This window comes from Pinus tabuliformis, chromosome X (assembly GCF_031772625.1).
Source record: "Pinus tabuliformis cultivar Carrire ecotype Pingquan chromosome X, CPIR1, whole genome shotgun sequence".
NCBI lineage: Eukaryota > Viridiplantae > Streptophyta > Pinopsida > Pinales > Pinaceae > Pinus > Pinus tabuliformis.
The window spans coordinates 1,317,905,139-1,317,925,078 of NC_142308.1; the positions used below are offsets into that span (position 1 = coordinate 1,317,905,139).

General features: G+C 36.2%; 1 protein-coding gene across 1 annotated transcript; it reads left to right on the plus strand.

The window, feature by feature from the left end:
- Nucleotides 1-415: 415 nt before the first annotated feature.
- Nucleotides 416-14,199, plus strand: LOC149144939 (GDSL esterase/lipase At5g45910-like). Its single transcript, XM_089452314.1, has 7 exons — nucleotides 416-484; nucleotides 675-729; nucleotides 11,698-11,880; nucleotides 11,990-12,214; nucleotides 12,413-12,561; nucleotides 13,443-13,728; nucleotides 13,925-14,199. The coding sequence occupies exons 1-7, from the start codon at nucleotides 416-418 to the stop codon at nucleotides 14,197-14,199; spliced, it is 1,242 nt and encodes a 413-aa protein (XP_089308440.1).
- Nucleotides 14,200-19,940: the final 5,741 nt, after the last annotated feature.

A 19,940-nucleotide genomic window follows, 5' to 3' on the forward strand; every position in this document is an offset into this window, starting at 1 on the left:
CTGATCAATAGATATCTGACAAAGAGTGTGATGAACAAAGTACTAGAACAAGAATGGTCAGGTATGTTTTGCAGTGTGTCTCATGTCAGAGTATTTGGATGTGTAGTTTATGCACATGTTCCTAAGGAGAGAAGAGGAAAATTGGATGATAAAAGTGAAAAATGCATATTCATTGGTTATAGTGAGCAATCAAAAGCTTACAAATTAGATAGCCCTGTCACAAATAAGACCATAATTTGCAGAGATGCTGTGTTCAAGAAACAAGAGTCATGGAATGGAACTGCAGACAAAACAGTTGATACACAAGGGCCACTGATGGAAGAAGATGATGTAGAAGACAAGGAGCAACAAGAATCATAGGTGAAAACACCCAATAGAGACACACCAACAAAGACTCCAATATTTTTAGAGTAGCATGGATCTTCAAGCAGATCAACAGATGAAGATTCTCGCAGCAATAAATCAGGTGGTGAATCAAGAAAGGGTAAGAGAAAGATGAGAATTCTGAAAGATATTTATGATGATTTGGATGTTAGCTCAAATTTTGCATTGTTGGCATTCCAACCTTCTTCGTTTGAAGAAGCAATCAAAGATGAAAATTGGCTACAAGCCATGGATGAAGAAATTGAAGCTATTGAAAAGAATGATAATGGGATTTGGTTGATTTACCAAAGGACAAAAATATCATTGATTTGAAGTGCGTGTACAAGAAAAAGTTGAATGAGAAAGGTGAAATTGACTGATTTAAAGCAAGACTTGTAGCAAAAGGATTCTCGCATCAACCAGGAATAGACTTTGGAGGAACATTTGCTCCAGTAGCTAGATTGGGTATTGTAAGAGCAGTGCTAGCCACAACATCTCACAACAAGTGGAAAGTATATCAGATGGATGTGGAATTAGCCTTCTTGAATGGAATTATAGGAGAAGAAATTTATGTGCAGCAACCTTTAGGATATGAAGTTGAAAAGTAATGAAGATAAAGTTTATACGTGGAAGAAAGTGTTGTATGGACTTAAGCAAACAGCTAGAGCTTGGTATAACATAATCGACAACTACATGATTAAGAATGGATTTTGCAGAAGGAACATTGAGCGTACCTTGTATACAAAGGTAAATGAGTATGCAAAGATTTTGATTGTTTACTTATATGTTGATGACATTATTTTTATAGGTGATTTTGAGATAGATGAATTTAAATTAGCCATGATGAAAGAATTTGAGATGACATATCTTGGTCTCATCGAATATTTTCATTCCATAGAAGTTGAACAATCTGAAAAAATGTATTTTTATTTGTGAAAATAAATATGCAAACATTTGTTGAAAACATTAAGGATGGAAAATTGCAAACCAGTCCCTACATCAATTGTAATAGGTACAAAGTTAAGAAATGATGATTGAGGATCAGATATCAATCCAAATTTCTTCAAACGATTGGTGTGTAGACTCATGTATCTCACAGATACAAGAACGGATATCATGCAAGGAGTGAGTTTGATTTCCATATTTATGGAGACTCCAAAAGGCACACATTGGAGTGCAGGAAAAATAATTCTGAGATACATAGCGAGAACTAGAGATTATGGAATAAAGTATGCAAGCACATAAAGGAAGGATTTGATTGTATACACAGATAATGATTTTGCAGGAAGTTTGGATGATCGGAAGAGAACTTTTGGTTTTGTGTTCTATCTTGGTTCAGGTGTGATTTCCTGGCCATATAAGAAGCAGCCCATTGTGACACTTTTGTCCGCAAAAGTAGAATATGTAGCAACAATATCAACAAGATGTCAAGAAGTTTGGTTAAGAAGAGTATTTGATGGACTGAAGCAGAAACAACAAGGATTAACAACAATATTATGTGAAAACACCTTAGCAATTGCACTGTCCAAGAAGAGTGTGTTTCATCATAATAGAAATCATATTGATACTAGATATCACTTTATTAGAAAACTTGTGAGCCATGGAGAAGTTCACTTGAAGCCTAGTGAATCTAGTGATCAATTGGATGATATATTTGCTAAGTCATTAGCACAAGATGTGTTTGAGTTTCATAGAAGAAACATGGGTGTTGTAAGCCTAGGTAAGACATAGACCAGCAGGCATGTTTGAGTTGTCATGAGTCATGCTTTAGTTTATCAATCGTAATTAAGGTGGAGCGTTAAAATAAGATAACTACTCCTGCATGAGGAGTTGGCTAAACATAGAGACTTAGTTAACTAAGTGATTGAGTGGTTGATTGTTTGAGTGTTGAGTCAAGTCAACTTAAATGATAGATGACTTTGAGTGTGTGATTGCATGTCAAGATATTTTAGGCAAGTAGCTAGTTGGAGAGGTTTAAATACCCTTCACTGGGTTCATTGCAAGCGTCATGTTTTGTGTGATCAATAGAAGAGCAACAACTCATGTTTTATGTGTGAATTCATGCTTTGTCTCCTCCGCCTTTCCAACATTCTGGAGGGCATGGAGTATAGCGATCGAAATTTCACCGTAATCCTTAGCAAATCGAATCTTCTATTGCACAATTTACAATGGGGGATGACTCCAATTTCCTTCCGTGTAACCACCCTATCACATTGAATGCACTTGAACCTTATTCTCCTTCTCGACTCACTCATATCTTGCAACAAATTCATTACCGAGCACCTGAGCTTGTTGCATTTACTCTACAAAGGTGGGATTGACGTACTATCTTGTGGGATTTTATGGCCCATGTTGAAACCACATGTTGTATGAGTCTGTCTGTCCTTGTGAATAACACATTGCCTCTCTAGCATTGACATGGAGTACTCATCTTGTTTTATCTTAATCCAAAGCTGGCATTCCAAACTAATCATGATCACATGGAATTAACAACGATAGTTGATATCATGGCTGACCTTGGGCCCAATTTTTCAAAGGTGTCCTTTGATTTATTGTGTTCTCCATCCTATAGTACACTATAGGCATCATGGCATATATTGGAGAGTTGGGTCACCTTGTTTTTATAAAAAAAAAAAAAAAACTCATTATTCGAGATGAGATCCTTGGTTGGCTTGCTCGCCATCGATTTGATTATTCCTTTTTTAATATGACAAAAAAAATATAGAATCAAAATTTCCAATTTTTCTCCTTATTTGTATGTCCAAAAGAGATTTGTCATCCTCCTTGAAGTGTTTGCTTCTATAAAATTATTTGTTTCTATAGAACTTTTCGATGTTTATCATCGAATTTCTGCATCGTAGGAAATCTTCTTATATTTAATATATATTTTTTAAACAAAACAATTTTTCTTTACATTTTGTTATGCAGTAATGTTTATATAATAATCGTTTTCGAAGAAAAATATATTTATAATTGTTCAAGTTATGTGCACATATTATGAAATTATTAGTTTTCTTATACTGAATGGTAAGATTTAGTTTGAATTTTTACATGACAATGATTTTAAACGTTAAATATTGATTTTACATTTCAATTTATTTTTTATCATTACATTGAATTATTGATTAAGATTTGAGCTAAATTTTGTTATAAAATTTAGTGGAATGCATTTTATTTGAGTAGTTGTTTATAAGTAAGATTTATTTTGAATTTTCACATGATTTTTGGTCGGCAAAAAAATTGTGGTCAAATATTGATTTGTGTTGTTCACATTAATTTTTTGACTCCATATATGATCGCAACACCCTAAAAAATCCTTAGGGCACTTACATTTTGAAGAATTCAACCATCAAATTTGTTATTTCAATGAATCCCTCCAAGATTCTAGATAAATTAAATAAACAATAAACCTTAAAAAAATTTCAAAAAATCTCACTTATAGATTCTTCTTTTTATTTTATATAAGTTTAATATATTTAATATATATTTTGAAATTTCAAATTAATAAAAGTAATAATAATAAATTAAATAAATTAAATTAAATGTATTTAATAAAAATAAGTTAAATGCATTTGATCTAAATTATGAAGTATTAAATAATTATTATTATATATTGGTATAGAATAATTATTATAGTTTTAGTAATAATTTAATTTATATTTAAAAAACACTTAAATTCTCTATAAAAATAAATTCAGTCACAATTAAATTTACTTAAAAATATTTAACACTGCAAGAAAATATTTAAATAAGAAACAATTTAATGGCTGCTTTGTTTTAAATATAAATATCTTTTAAAATATAAATATTCACATAAGAAATAAAGAAAATGAAGAAAAAAATATTTTTGCTTATTTTCATTTTAAAAGTCTTAGTCTAACTATTTTGATTTTTTTGCTTTGAAAATCGCTACCAAATTTTGGCTAGCAGGAATTTTTGGGAATCCAAGTTATAGTCATCAAGGTTCAAGATTTTGGGTGCCCTAGAGATATTGTTGAATCCATTTCCCCATAAAAAACATGATTCAAACACTAATACTGCCAATTTTCATGAATTATTTTTGACCAAAATTCCTCAACCTAAATAGCCTTCTTCATTTTAGAATCCCAAAATTGTTATAGAGAAGAAACAGTTAAATTACTAACAAGTGTTGTTTACATTCTTTCATTTTATATTTTGAGGTGCCTTCTTCTTTTTAGAATCCCAAAATTGCTATAAAGAAGAAATACTTAAATTACTAATAAGTGTTGTTTATCTTCTTTCATTTTATATTTTCAGGTGACTGGAAAAAAAAAATAACTAACTAATATTGTTAATTTTTTTATTTTAAAAAAAATTGTAATAAATTTTGTTTTTTTTTTAATTATTAATAAAATTGTTTATTAAAAAATATTTTAAGAAATTTTAATCATTATTAAATTATTTATTTGTTATTTAGAAAAATTATAAATATAATTGTTAAAATAATTACATTCTTTTCTTAATTAAATTATATTTTTAAATATATAAATCAATTTAGTATCCCTTAAAACAAAGAGAACTTCAAACAACTAAATAAGCTAAGGGAAAACGGCTAATTAATTAAGTCTATGAGAAAAATCTCTTCCATTTTTTCCCATACTACTCAGAGTTGTTTGACTAGCAACTTAAAGTTTTCTATGGGGGAAAAGAATTCACACTGGTACCTTTTTCTGATTAACTTCGCCGAAAATCAATTTAATCAGAGAGACAACAAGCTGGCTTACTGATATGCAAATCTATAACCAAATTTAGAAAGCTTATAAATTTTGACTTCCATTCACATGAAACACAAGAAGTATGTGGAACGCAATTATAAGATTTGACCCGCCATCTAAAGGGAAAACAGCTGGTTAGTGCATTTTGCTCAAACAACTAAATAAGTTAACTAGAAGAAAACACGGCTAGTTGGTGCATTTTTCCCAAGCAGCTAACTTAGGTAACAAATGGCAAAATGGCTCGTTAAATACGACTGTGAATAAAATCTTTTCAATTTTGCCACTACTACTCATAGTTGTTTGACTAGCAACTTCAAATTTTCGATGGAGGAAAGAATTCATTGTCAGTGTCGTGTTGTTTGATGGATATACCGGGCGCACTGTTAAATAGTTGATTTGGAAGAGACATTGGCATTGTTTAAGGTTCATCACTGGTGGGACACTGATAGTGATTTGATTTTTCATCTTCTTATTGGCATAGTCGTGTCTTGTCTACTATAATAGAACATATATAGAGAGAAAAAGTCGAGAATGAAGTTTTTAAGTCTTAACATTGTTATATTTCTAGTAATACTGTTTTTGCAGCATCCATGGAAAGGTTATCTGTAGGAATTTATAGGGTAAGTTCCACAGAAAGAATACCAAAAGGACACCGCTCACAACCAGATCTCAAATCAATACACCAGTATTTTTGACGTGGTTAAAACCCTCAGAGTGCAACGAGGGAAACAGTCCACGGCCTGTCCCAACGTGGGTACTACAGGCAATTTATTAATCAAAGAATGAAAATTTACATAAGCTTCTCTCATGCACAGATTACCCGAACAATGACCCTCCATGCGCTTTAAATAGAACTCATGGACCAATCGGGTGTCAAGCCACGGATCAAGTGTCGGTAATACCGAGGTGAGAGTGAACCGTCGGATCACTACATATCGTGACCGTCAGATTGTAAGTTACAAAATGTACAACGGTAAAGAAACACACTTTACCTAACTCTAACCTAACTCTATACTAGACCAAGTTGAACTTAACTATATCCTATGTGTCGGAATATCCTAACATCCCCCCTTAAGAACAACTTGGGATAGGATTGAAGGATTTACAAATATGACACAATAGGAGAAGGAAGGAGGCACTAGAGCCTATCCCCCCTTAGTGACAACTTCCTGAACTCCAAGAATATATCGAAGTTTAGTGAACTTCGCCTCTGTGAGAGCCTTTGTGAAGATGTCTGCAACCTGATCATCTGTTGGACAATATTGCACTTCAAGAACATGGTCATGAATGAGCTTTCTGATGAAGTGCATGTGTAGTTCAATGTGTTTGCTGCGCTGATGCTGGACTGGATCTTTGCATAGCTGAATGGCACTTTGATTATCACACCAAAGTGTGGTTGGATGCTGCTGCTCAAAGCCAAACTCTGATAGGATCTGACGAAGCCACAAGGCTTCCTTACTAGCTTCCACGGCACCACGATACTCTGCTTCTGCTGACGAAAGAGAAATGGCAGCCTGTTTCTTACAAGCCCATGTAATAGGTCCTGAACCAAGAGTGAAGACATAACCGGCAGTAGACTTCCGATCATCAGGGTCACCAGCCCAATCAGAATCAGTGAAACCAACTAACAGAGGAGCTGCTTTGGCACTGTAATGAATCCCAAACTGTACTGTACCTCGAACATAACGAAGTATTCTTTTAGCTGCTTTCCAATGACTTTCACGGGGGTTTTGCATAAAACGAGCAACAAGGCCAACAGCAAAGGAAAGATCAGGACGAGTATGGGTTAAATACAAGAGTTTTCCGACAAGTTGACGGTATAAGGTAGCATCAACTTCAGGAGAAGTACAAGAGACTGAAAGTTTGACTCCAGACTGAAAGGGAGAAGGGGCTGGCTTACAGTCTTCCATGTGAAAATGACGAAGAATATCACAAGCATACTTGGACTGGGAAAGGAAAATACCCTCTTGGGATTGCAAGACTTGAAGACCGAGAAAATAGTGTAAGTGTCCTAAGTCTGTCATTTCAAAATTCTTTTTAAGGCTTGACTTCACATGGTTTATAAGGTTGGGATCACTACCAGTAAGAATAAGATCATCAACATAAAGAACAAGGATGATAAGAGAGTTGCCCACTTTCTTGGTGTAGACAGTATTGTCAGAATGACACCTAGAAAAGCCAGATTCTAAAAGAAAGCTATCCATTTTGGCATACCAAGCCCGAGGAGCTTGCTTGAGGCCATAAAGGGATTTCTTAAGTCGACAAACAAGGCTGGAGTCTGTTTGTATGAAGCCAATGGGTTGTTCCATATAGATTTCTTCCTGCAAGTCCCCATGCAAGAAGGCAGATTTAACATCCATCTGATGGACTTCCCATTTTAAAGAGGCAGCAAGGGAAAGAACAAGGCGGATAGAGTTCATTTTGGCAACAGGGGAGAAGGTTTCAGTGTAGTCAATGCCTTCAACCTGTGAAAAGCCCTTAGCAACGAGACGAGCTTTATGTTTATCAATTTTCCCATCTGGTCCATACTTGGTTCTGTAAACCCATTTACATCTAACAAGTTTGCGTCCCTTTGGTAGAGGAACAAGATCCCATGTATCATTTGTCATCAATGAATGATATTCTTCATTCATAGCTGCTTCCCAATGTGGATGGCCTGAAGCTTCTGCAAAAGTGTCAGGATCATGATTTACTGGAGCTTGAGCCAGTAAAGAAGAGGCTCTTTCAAACTGAGAACGTGTACGTCGCTGATCTGTAGGATCACCGACAAGATCACCTGCTGCATCCCGAGTAGCACGGACCCATCTTGGAAGTTGAGGATCCTGAGAAGGTGGGGGAGGATTATCATCCTCGCTTTCATCATCTGAAGAAGAAATGTTTTCAAAAGTAGAAGAGATAGGAAGAGGTGGCACATCCGCCGGACTAGGCTCGCAGGCCGATTTATTTTCATCAAATTTTACATCTCTTCTAATGATAACATTTTTGGACTTAAATGGAATAAGTCTATAACCTTTTACATCTTCAGAATATCCAACAAAAGTACATTTCTCACTCTTAGGTTCTAAAGCTTTATGCTTTTCATCTGGAATATGTGCCCATGCTTCACTTCCAAACACACGAAAGTGACTTACATCTGGTTTAATGGAACTCCAAGCTTCTTCGGAGTGATATTCTCTAGAACCTTAGTAGGAGTGCGATTGATTATATAATTTGCACAATTAATTGCTTCGGCCCAAAAACTAAGACTGAGTCCTTTAGATTGCAGCATACAATTAGCCATTTCCTTTAAGGTGCGATTTTTCCTTTCAGCTACACCATTTTGTTGTGGAGTGTATGGAACAGTATGTTGCATTTGAATTCCATTTTCGGTGCAAAAGTTGATGAATGTGTTTTTAACATATTCTCCACCATTATCAGTTCTTAGCTTAAGAATTTGATGTCCAGATTGTTTTTCAACAAAGGCTTTGAAGGCCAAAAAAGTGTTAAATACTTCACTCTTGAGTTTTAAGAAGTATACCCAAGTGCGTCTGGAGAAATCATCAATGAAAGTTAAGAAGTACTTGCAGCCAGAGAATGAAGCAACAGGAAGAGGACCACATAAATCACTGTGCACAAGCTGTAAAGGGGCTGAGGCGTGCCAAGAGGCACGTTTGTCAAAACTGTCCCGATGATGTTTTTCGAGTACACATCCGGAACAAACACCATCTCTGCAAGATATCATAGGAAGACCTGTCACCATATTTTCTTTACATAGATGCTGAAGGGAGCGATAGTTTAAGTGACCAAATCGCTCATGCCAAAGTTTGCTCACTTCATCATTATGAGCAACAAATACTGAGGGAAGATTGGATGACCCAAAGTTGTGAAACTTATACAACCTTTTGAAATCATCAGCAAGACCAGTAGCTAGAATCTGTTTAGGATCTTTTAGATCCTTGATTACAACATCATGAGGTGAAAATTCAACAATTTTACCTTCACCTGAATGAGTTATCTGATAGACAGATAGAAGGTTGCAGGATAAGGTTGGAACACATAATACATCATTAAACTGACCATTGTCTAGATGAACAGTTCCAGTCCCTACAACATTAAGAGATCTATCATCACCAATATATATATTTTTGGTGTTACAATCATTTAAAGAAGAAAACATGGCTTGATTTTTGGCCATGTGACAAGAGGCTCCAGAATCAATGAGCCACTCATGAGAATGAGAAGAAGAAGAAGATACATTTAATGCATAACCAGACTGAGATGATTGATAATGACATGCAGAAAGTGCCATTCCGGAAGTTGAAGTTGAAGTAGGCTCCACATGGATGTTATGTTTCTTCATTGCGGCTTCCAAGGCTTCCATCTTCTTAAAGCATTTAGATTCTAAGTGGCCATCTCGATTACAAAAGTTACAATGTCTATCAGTCTTCTTCCATTTGTTTTTATTGGTCTTATCATTTTGCTGAAATGATCTTTCATTTTGAGGCTGAGATGGTTTAGGACCATTCTTTTGAGGATATGACTTCTTAGGATTCTTTGAATTTGGTTGCTGCTGGGCGGCTAACGCTTTCGTGGAAGAGTTTCCAAGATTAAGAAGACCAAGGTGTAAGAGTTTTTCTTGTTCTCTTATTAAGGAATCACAAAAGGAGTCAAAGGAAGGGGCCTTGTATTCTTGTCCTTGACAAATGAAAGCTTCCCTTGTAGAATGGAAAGTGAAAACAAATACAGAGTAGGCTGGTCCCAACTTAGTAAGGATGGAATAAATGAGGTTACCATCTTCTTTCTTAACTTTAACACCTTCCAAGAGATATCTAAGGGTCTTGAATTTGGACAAGAAATCTTCAATGCAAGAAAAATTATTAGGATCCAAAGTAAGCAGCTCATTTTCAAGTTGATGGGCTCTAATTTCATTTTTAATTCCAAAAACTTTAGCAAGTTTTTCTAATGCTTCATGAGGAGTCTCAAGTTCTGCAATGTGGAATCTAAGATCAGGAGAAACAGACATCCCTATCAAACCACGTGCTTGATCTTGTCTATTTTCCCATTTTGCCGCCTTGTCTTCATCTTTTGGTTTCTTCTCTTGGTCTGTGGCTATTCTGTAGAGACCTTTACTTCTAAGTAAATCTCACATGTAGGCTACCCATTGGAAGTAGTTAGTGCTGTCAAGAATGACTTGGCATGGGCTTTCCATTTTAAAAAAAACTGAAGCTGAAGATGCTGAAAGTAAGTGTTCCAATGGATAGATCTCGAAAAAATAGGCGGTTTTAAAAAAAACGGCTCTGAAAAAGGCTTCCGGATGAAGAAGTTATGGCTTTTTGAAAAAAATTGTTGACGTTGCCGGCAAAGTGCGCGAATGTGCGGGAATGAAAAAATCCGCCCCCACAAAATGGAGACTTGAACCCAAGACCTCTACTCTCTTAAAATAGCTTTGAACCAATTGATCTATACAAAAAATTTGAGAGAGAGAGAGAGAGAGGGGGGGGGGGGGGGGGGGCGGGGCCTTGTTTGCGTGCTTGCCTTGAGAAAGCTCTTTTTCCCTACAAAACACAAAACACAAAACCCAACACGAATATGCAAAGAAAAACGAACCTTACGGCTCGAAGTTAGCTTTAGCCAAAAAACTAGAAATTTTTAAAAAAAATCTCAAAGTTGGCTTTAGCCGAAAATCTAAATATTTTTCTCAATGTTTCTAATTTTCCGAGATCACACTAAGGTGCAGGGAAAAGAGCATACGCATGAGAAAAATCCTTCCTTTCTGTTTCTGATTTGCCCAAATCGCACAGAGTCGCAGGGCAAAGAGCATACGCAGAAATGAAAGGTATAGATCCGGTTAAAAAAAAAGCTAAATAAACTGAGACCGAAATAAGCAGAGAGAAAATAACAGTAAACTGCAAAAAAAAACACTGTATACCTCCCGATCTGAAAAATGACGCAGTTAGGGCTACCGGAAACCTTTTCGCGTGAAACGAAAGGGGTTCCTCACTGGAACAGATGCTCCGAACGCAACAGAGCAGTCCTCTCGGCCCGAAAGCAGTCAGAAACAGCAGATCTAGGAAACGACAGCCACATGCAGTTCTACTGGCTTCAGATTTGGATCACCAACGGACGCGGCCCTCAAATAGCTCTGATACCATGTAGGAATTTACAGGGTAAGTTCCACAGAAAGAATACGAAAAGGACACCGCTCACAACCAGATCTCAAATCAATACACTAGTATTTTTGACGTGGTTAAAACCCTCAGAGTGCAAGGAGGGAAACAGTCCACGACCTGTCCCAACGTGGGTACTACAAGCAATTTATTAATCAAAGAATGAAAATTTACATAAGCTTCTCTCATGCACAGATTACCCGAACAATGACCCTCCATGCGCTTTAAATAGAACTCATGGACCAATCGGGTGTCAAGCCACGGATCAAGTGTCGGTAATACCGAGGTGAGAGTGAACCGTCGGATCACTACATATCGTGACCGTCGGATTGTAAGTTACAAAATGTACAACGGTAAAGAAACACACTTTACCTAACTCTAACCTAACTCTATACTAGACCAAGTTGAACTTAACTATATCCTATGTGTCGGAATATCCTAACATTATCCAGCTGTGGTGAATGGGAGAGCTTGCCACAGTGCTATTTACAGTTTTGGAGATTCCCTGGCCGATACAGGGAATTTGTTAGCAGCTGCTGCTAATAATGCTGTTGGTAAGCTGCCTTATGGCGAAACCTATTTCGGCAAAGCAACAGGGCGCTTCTCGGATGGACGACTGGTCGTTGACTATATCGGTATGCAGCTCAACCCTTTCGAAAATAAAGAGAGTGCCTTTTAGAGCTATTCGTGACCGCTTATGGGTTTAGTTTCTTTCGTTTTAATCTTGTAAATTTTGTTTGCCAGCACAAGCTTCCGGTCTGCCGTTCTTACAGCCGTATCTGCACATTAAAAACGCTTCAGACTCCGCCGGCACTGGAGTTAACTTCGCAGTAGCTGGAGCCACAGCGTTGAACCCTAATTTCTTCCAGACGAAGAAAATAGGGCCGCTTATGACTCCGTTTTCACTGGACACTCAGATTCAGTGGTTTCTATTGCAAAGACAAAAGTTCTGCACGACCTTCCAAGGAGGTGCTGCTGATTCATTCCCGAATATCCCTATTTCTCCAAACCAAATAATTTTCTTCGATGTTTTGTTTTATGAATTAATAATCTCATTTGTTTATTGTTTATTAACTTCTGACTACTTAAATATGAACTCAACCAGTGGATTGAGAATAATTGCTTCTTTTCTCTGCTCTCAAGAAATGAATAAATTTTGTAATGTAGACTGTAAGGAGCATTTTGCAAATGCACTGTTTCTAATGGGCGAGATCGGCGGAAATGACTACAACTATCCCTTCTTTCAGCGTCGGCAAATGGAAGAAGTGGATACCTTTGTCCCTTCAGTCGTGGATAAGATTGTAACTGCGCTCAAGGTGAGTTTGGGTATTGCTCATTTCATTTCCTTTTGTATTTTTATTCGACAAGTAGCGTTAGGTTACATACATTTCTGTATATAAATTAGTTAATGAAGGGTGTTTTGTTCTACAACTATGTGATTTAAAAACCAGAAATTAGATTATCTACCTATTATAATGGGAGTTTTGTTATGTATTAAAAGGAAAGTTAATAAACTTATTATAATGGTAGTTTTGTTACGTATTAAAAAAGCAACGTAAAATAAAGATGAAGATGATCATGTACATGAATAGAATAGAAGTAATCACGCGTATAAATAACAACAGATTCTTAGCTATTACGAAAGACTCAAGTTTTGAGAAAAAAATCCAGTTTCATTGACAATTGGCCAGAACCCTAACCTAGGGAAGCCCCCTTAACTCTTTAGCCTCTTCAAAGTCAAGTTTTGAGAAAAAGATCTACTTTAATGGAATTCCATTGATAATTGGCCAAAAGCCTAACCAAGCTGGTAGGGAAGCCCCCTTAACTCTTTAGCCTCTTAAAACTCAAGTTTTTGAGAAATAATTCGAGTTTAATCGAATTCCATTGATAATTGGCCAAAACCCTAACCAAGTTTTTAGGGAAGCCTTCCTAATTCTTTAGCCTCTTAAACCGGTTGGAGCCCGGCTCAACCTTGGCCTCTCACACTGACCAGGGAGACCTTGATCAATCTTGGCACCTTTGCCTCTGGCACACTTATAATGAAGAAAAATAAACCTATTTTAAACGATTTTTTCTATCCAAATACAACTAACATAAAACCACATGCCAAACCCATATGCTCAAACGTCAAGGTTAATACTAGCAAGTTTGTTACAGCGCATTACTCATTACTCATTATATTGTTACTTTGTTACAGGCATTGATTATGGTCGGCGGAGCAAAGAAGATTCTAGTGCAAAACAACTTGCCCATTGGCTGCTCACCTTCATATTTAACACTATACTCTTCAACTTCATCTCAATATGGAGAACCGCTTGACAAAATGGGCTGCATGCCGAGGTTTAACAGTTTCGCGCAAAAAGGGAATGATCTTCTTCGACGGCGAGTGGCACAATTGCAAGTAGAACATCCACAAGTTAAAATTGTCTTTGCAGATTATTACGGAGCGGCCCTCAGGGTTTTACAGTCTCCACAGTCTTTCGGTAAGAGGGAGCAACGTAATTTGCAGGATTCATCTGTTTTGACGTTAATGAATTTTGATATTCTTTATTTTGAATTTCGATAAATTAATTTTGATATTGTTTGCTTTGAATTTAGATAAACAGATATTAATTAATTCATTTTCGTGATATTTCCTTCACTCATTGTTGTTATATTGATTGGAACACATAATTGCAGGGCTGCAGGAAAATGTGTTGCTGACCTGTTGTGGAACGGGTGGTCGATATAATTTCAACTCGAGTTTAACATGTGGTACAGGAAAAGCAATTGCGTGTGCCAATCCTCGACAATATTTCAACTGGGATGGTTTTCATTTGACTGACGCGGCTTATGGAGAGATAGCGAAATTGTTTCTGGACGGGACATTCACAACGCCCCATCTTGACATTCTCTGCGCGACCCCAACTCCAACGCCATCGTCCACAGTAACTGCAAACACCACTCTGAACTGACCAATGGGACCATAAACTCTTCAAGTCTCAATGGGACAATAAGTAATAATATACTACGGTTTGCTGAACATCATTCTCATTTCTGTGGGTTCGTGTTAAATGTCATTATCGCTTTGTCGCGTAGTTTTTCTGGTAGCACCATTGTCATTTTCTGTGTGCTCATGCGCAATGTCAAGTAACGGACACGAGAAGCAGAGAAGTTATAAACTGAGATACCGAGGAACGGTTGTGAATGTTTAAACGATTGCAATTAGCTTTTATTTGTTGTTCATATCTCCGATTCAATGCGCTTTCACCCATCCTCACCCCATAAAATTCGAAGTACCCATATGAAATATTCTAAATCAATTTTTACTAAATTATGTTTCTTCCACAATGCTTCCATAGCTATTCCAAGCTTTCAAAGGAAAACGATCAAAGATAAAATTTAAAATTATGGATTGGGGCTATTAATTATTTATTGTGTTTTTAATAACTCAGATATAAAAAAAATTATAATTAAAAGATAATTAAATTAAATAATAGAATTCTTTTAAAAATATTTTTGAAGAAGGTATTGTTATTATTATTATTTTTAATATTATATTTTTACCTAAATTTCTTTAAAAATATTATTTATTAAGGAATTGTTATTATTATTTTTTAATCTTATAGTTTCGTCTAAATTTGTAATTATATATGGATATATTAAAAGCTTTAGGTTATTTTTTGTTGAAGAACCTCGAGCAAAGTAGTGTATTGTGATTTTTCTTTACTTGATAACAATTTGTGGAGTCTTTTTACTTTTCTTGTTGGCTTATACTTCTTCTTATTATTAATGCATATGTGTACTTCATCAATCTCCTACCAAAAAATAAAAACAAGAACACAATATGTTGGTAGAGAAAAACAAGAACACGAGATGTTGGCTTTCTGCCAGGGCCAAAACCTCTCTACTCTTGAGAGGAAAAATCTTTAGTGAATTTCTCTTATTGAAGCTTATATTTATCAATGCCAAACCCTAGACCCCTCACTAAAAGATCCTTCAAGCACAAGTCAAGTCTCCACTCCTTTCTACACCATATACCTCGACACTTCTTCTAGCACTTTGTTTCCCAACACTTTGTCCTCCTAGCTTCGGCACTTCATTCTTCTTTCAACTTTTTAGTCAACCTTGTTGCACTTGCTTGCATTTAATGCGAACCCTTCCATATGATGATTCCTTTCACCTTCTTAACCAAATGAGCTTATTCTCCAAAGTATAGGTGCAGATTGGATGTCACTATCCAACAGTGCTAAATTCTCACACGTGTGACTGTTTATTTGTTGTTGTAGTTTCATTCCTTCTTTGCTTGAGTGCCCTTCCTGTTTGCTAGATTGGGAGACCTTATAAACCTTGTTTCCTAGCCCGAAACATAGAGATATGTCACTCAAGTTTTCCTGCTATAATGGTCATAGGAATACCCTTATTTTCTCGCATGTATGGTTGTGATAACCTTAGAAAACAGTCCCTTCACCATAACTTCTTTTCCATCTTCCCTCACTTCCCTAGAAGGACACTTCCTTGTCCTTTTCTTAGTCCCTTTTACGCGTTGATTTCAGAGTGAAGTAGTAAGTTTTAATTGGAGTGGATAACCTCTATAAATAGAGGACTATCCCTCCATTTAAGGTAACTTGTAGGCGACTTGTCTGGCTGCTTGTAGGCCGACTTGTCTGGCTGCTTGTAGGCTAACTTTGAGGGTTTATTGAGCAGATTTCACACATGGTGGTGTAGCATGCTTGAAGAAGCTTCTTTGAAGGTGTCGTTACATAGGATTAGACTTGACATTCCTTTGAGGTTTCCCTTTGACTTTAATATATATTTATACATAGTGTAACATGCCCTTAAGGCCTTCAATATTTTCTCTTGACTATTTGGCTCACCTATAACATTTTGACATGTGCTAAACCTACTTAAATGAGCAAGAATAGCATTGACATATATTATAAAAATAATATTTCTTTTCTTGAATAAGTACAAATATCAAAATTACATCTATGAAGAACGAACCTAGTTATACTTCCTTCAAGACTCCCTCTTAGCTAGGGGGGTATTCATACAACATTAAAAGGTGTTTGGCTATTATCAATATTGAAGAATTCAAATAAGAGATATTGGATTAGCAATCCAGTTGATATAGCATCATATCCATCAACATTGTCATAGTGCAAGGCCTTGACTAGCAACTCCATCTCTTTACAATACCATGAGCTACAATGCTGGCGAGACCAATGTGTTATAGACACCTTCATCATTGTCTCTCAAGGTACATACCTACCTAGGTGTTCTCCGAGTGTGACTTTCCTGGACTACTCTTATCCTGGGTTCCCAGCCATCAAAGAATATCAGTCCTCTTGCCTACTCTCGTCTTGAATTACGTACACATCCTAAAAGAGTATCAAATGCCAGATGATTACCTAATCCTCACATTCTTTCTTCCCAAGTGAAGACAAGAATGTTGTGTCTATCTTGTGTCTACATTTACATTCATGGCCTTCATCTAGACTTAAAGTTGTTAGTGCTAGTTTAGTGCATGACCCATGAAATGGAAAACACAATTTTTACTCCTTTGTAATCAGGGGTGATTCAAAACTCCCTCTTGATTAGGGACTTGTTAGAGCTCACTCTTAATTGGGGGCTCTTTCCTTCATCATACTTCTTTTTGGGTCCTTTAGCTGCTTGATCTATTTCCTTTCTTGATGTTAGGATGTCTTTGTTTGAACTTCTTCTAGGTAGGGCCCCATCCATCGATGACTTTCCTTCTTGGTTTGTCATGTCATTTCTTCATGGGAAGTGAATATCATGTGTTTTTCGTCATCTTGGCTACTCCTTTGTCATCTTTTCCATGCTTCAGAATACTCTTGTCATGGATGCTTCATTGTACTTGCTTGATGACATGTTTTGACCTAGTAGCCCATCATGACTTCATCCTGATATTGCTTCAACATTGGCTTTTCTTTTGTTGGATGGCTTCTTAATCACGACATCTTTGTAGAGTAGAATCAGTTATCTACACCTTTATATGTCCAAGGCCTTCATAGGTGTCAAGGGTCTTGCCTTCTTTCAAGAGATATCTTTCAAGGAATTTTGTTAGATAGTGGTTATTGGTGATCACGGTGTTGTTCACATGCTTCATATATTTCTTCATTTGCTTCTTTTTAGATAGATAGGTCAACCATCTAATTCTTCTTGTGACAACATTCCTTCATTGCTTTCTTTCTAGACTTGTCAGCATTTCTTTTCGCTTCTTAGTCAACAATCTTATGCTCCTTATGTGAGCATATTCTTTTGTTGACCTTCATTTCATTGTGGTACATGCCTTCAAGCATGTCCTTGGTTAAAGAGATTATTTCATACTTAATTATGTTATAGAACTATACCCATGACTTAATAACATACAAATGATAACATGACTTAAACTTTGATGCATACATACCTCATCTTGATTCTCCTTTGATCATCCTTTGGTGTGGTCCTTCTTGCTTCATCTTAGCTTTCCTACATATCATTCTTTTCTTGAAACCCGTGAATGAGATTCCCAATGAGACATCTTCTTTTGTCCATGAACCTTCTTTTGAAGAGAGGATCTTAACGATCCTTGCCTAGAATATGTTTGCTTTCTTTTGATGATGTAGGTCTTCTAAGATTCTTATCATGATCAATTTTCTTTCATCATATATGAGGTCCTATACTAGGTATGATTCTTCTACATAAATTTCTTGAGCTACATCTTCCATGCTCCTATATTCTAGAAGATATTTCTACTTATGCATTTATGTTCTTATCATAAATGCTACATCTACATAGCAATCTAGAACTCTATGTACAACATGTTGTTAGATTCTAAAGGATGTTTCTAGTCATGTAATTTTAATTTATTCCTACATGCTCCTATTCTACTCAAAAATTTGAACGAAGTCTAGAAGTAAAGAGTTTGACCTAGTCATAGTAGAGATTCGGGGGATGTTCCTTCTTTCGTTTCTTTCCTTGTTCTTTCATATCTTGAGTTATGTAAGCCTCTTCCCTCTTTCTTTTTTTGTTGTTTTTATTTTTAAGCTTAGGAAAATTCCTTTTGTAGTGCCCATATTCTTGGCATCCAAAGCATTAGATCTTGCACATGTCTTTTTTGTCTATTATTCATCGACCAAATTTGCCAAATTTACCCTTTCTTTTGGCCATGGTAGAAAATTCTTGCTCCTTTGATCCCACATCTTCTTTTGCCTTAGTCTCATTTCCTCTGTTCTGCATAGCGACCACATTTCACTGAGAGTGGTTGCTTCCTTCTTGGCATATATGCTACATGTGAAGTTTACCCACTTCCCCAAGCTCTTGAAGTTGATATCTCATTTCAGATGTTTTCATGGAGCAGGGAGCTATTCCTTCTTTTGTTATCTTCATATTGTATAATTCATTCCCCAAAGATATTGCTTATCTCATTGTGGATACTGAGAATACCTCTACTAGCTTATCCTAAATTTCTTTTGATGTCTCAAACTTCAAGACATAAGGAATGAGAGATTCTTTGACTGATTCTATTAGAATCCTTTGAGCTCTTGTCTCATTCTTATTGTTCTTGGCTAAGGCTTGAGTCATTTCCTTAGCAGGGATAGCGATATTCCCTTTGAGATTCTCTAGGAGTTCATTCTCCTTGAGTAGTAGACCAATCCTCTTCTTCCATGCAAGAAAGTTATTGGTACCTACAAATTTATTACTTTCCTTGCAGAAAGACATTGATGTATATTTAGAGCGGGACATGTACTTACTCCATATATTTTGGGATGTAATGGATTTGCTTCCTCCTTGAAGGCTTGATGGCTTGTCTTCCTTAGATCTTAATGTTATTCAAGTTTCCTTCTCCAAATGGCCTTGTTTGGTGACGATGTTTGCTTGAAGACTTGTAGCTTGACGTAGGCCCTTCTTCAATATACTCTTCTTTGTAAGTGCTTTTATGTAAGGCTCTTCTTCTAGCTTTGTAGACCTCCTTTATGATTGATCGATTGTATACCATTCTTTTCCTTGAAGTGATTGAAAATTCTAGGATTGATGCTTCAACTTTGTAGATTCTTCTCCTTGATGAGTGTTCTTGAGTTTCCCATTCCTTGATGTGTCACCTTAGCTCTGAAACCATCTTGAAGAATCTAGGGCAAAGTAGTGTACTGTGATTCTTCATTACTTGAAAACAATTTGTGGAGTCTTTTTACTTTTCTTGTTAGCTTATACTTGTTCTTCTTATTATTAGTGCATATGTGTGTACTTCATCAAAATGATACCAAACATAAAAAAAAGAACACAAGAGGTTGGCTCTTTGCGAGGGCCAAAACCTCTCTACTATTGAGAGGAAAACACTTTGGTTAATTTCTCTTATTGACGCTTTTATTAATCAATTCCAAACCCTATACCCGTGACTAAGAGATCCTCCAAGCACAAGTCAAGTCCCCACTTCTTTCTGCAACATATACCCCGACACTTCTTCCGACAATTTATTTCGAGGCACTTTGTCCTCCTATTTTTGGCATTTCATTCTTCTTTCAACTTGTTAATAAAACTTTTTGATCTTGCTCTATGGGACAAGCCTTTGATGAGAACCCTTCCATATGATTATTCCTTTCAACTTCTTAACCAAATGAGCTTATTCTCCAAAATATACATGCACACTAGATGTGACTGTCGAACAACCCTAAATTCTCACATGTGTGACTATTTATTTACTTTTTTAGCCTCT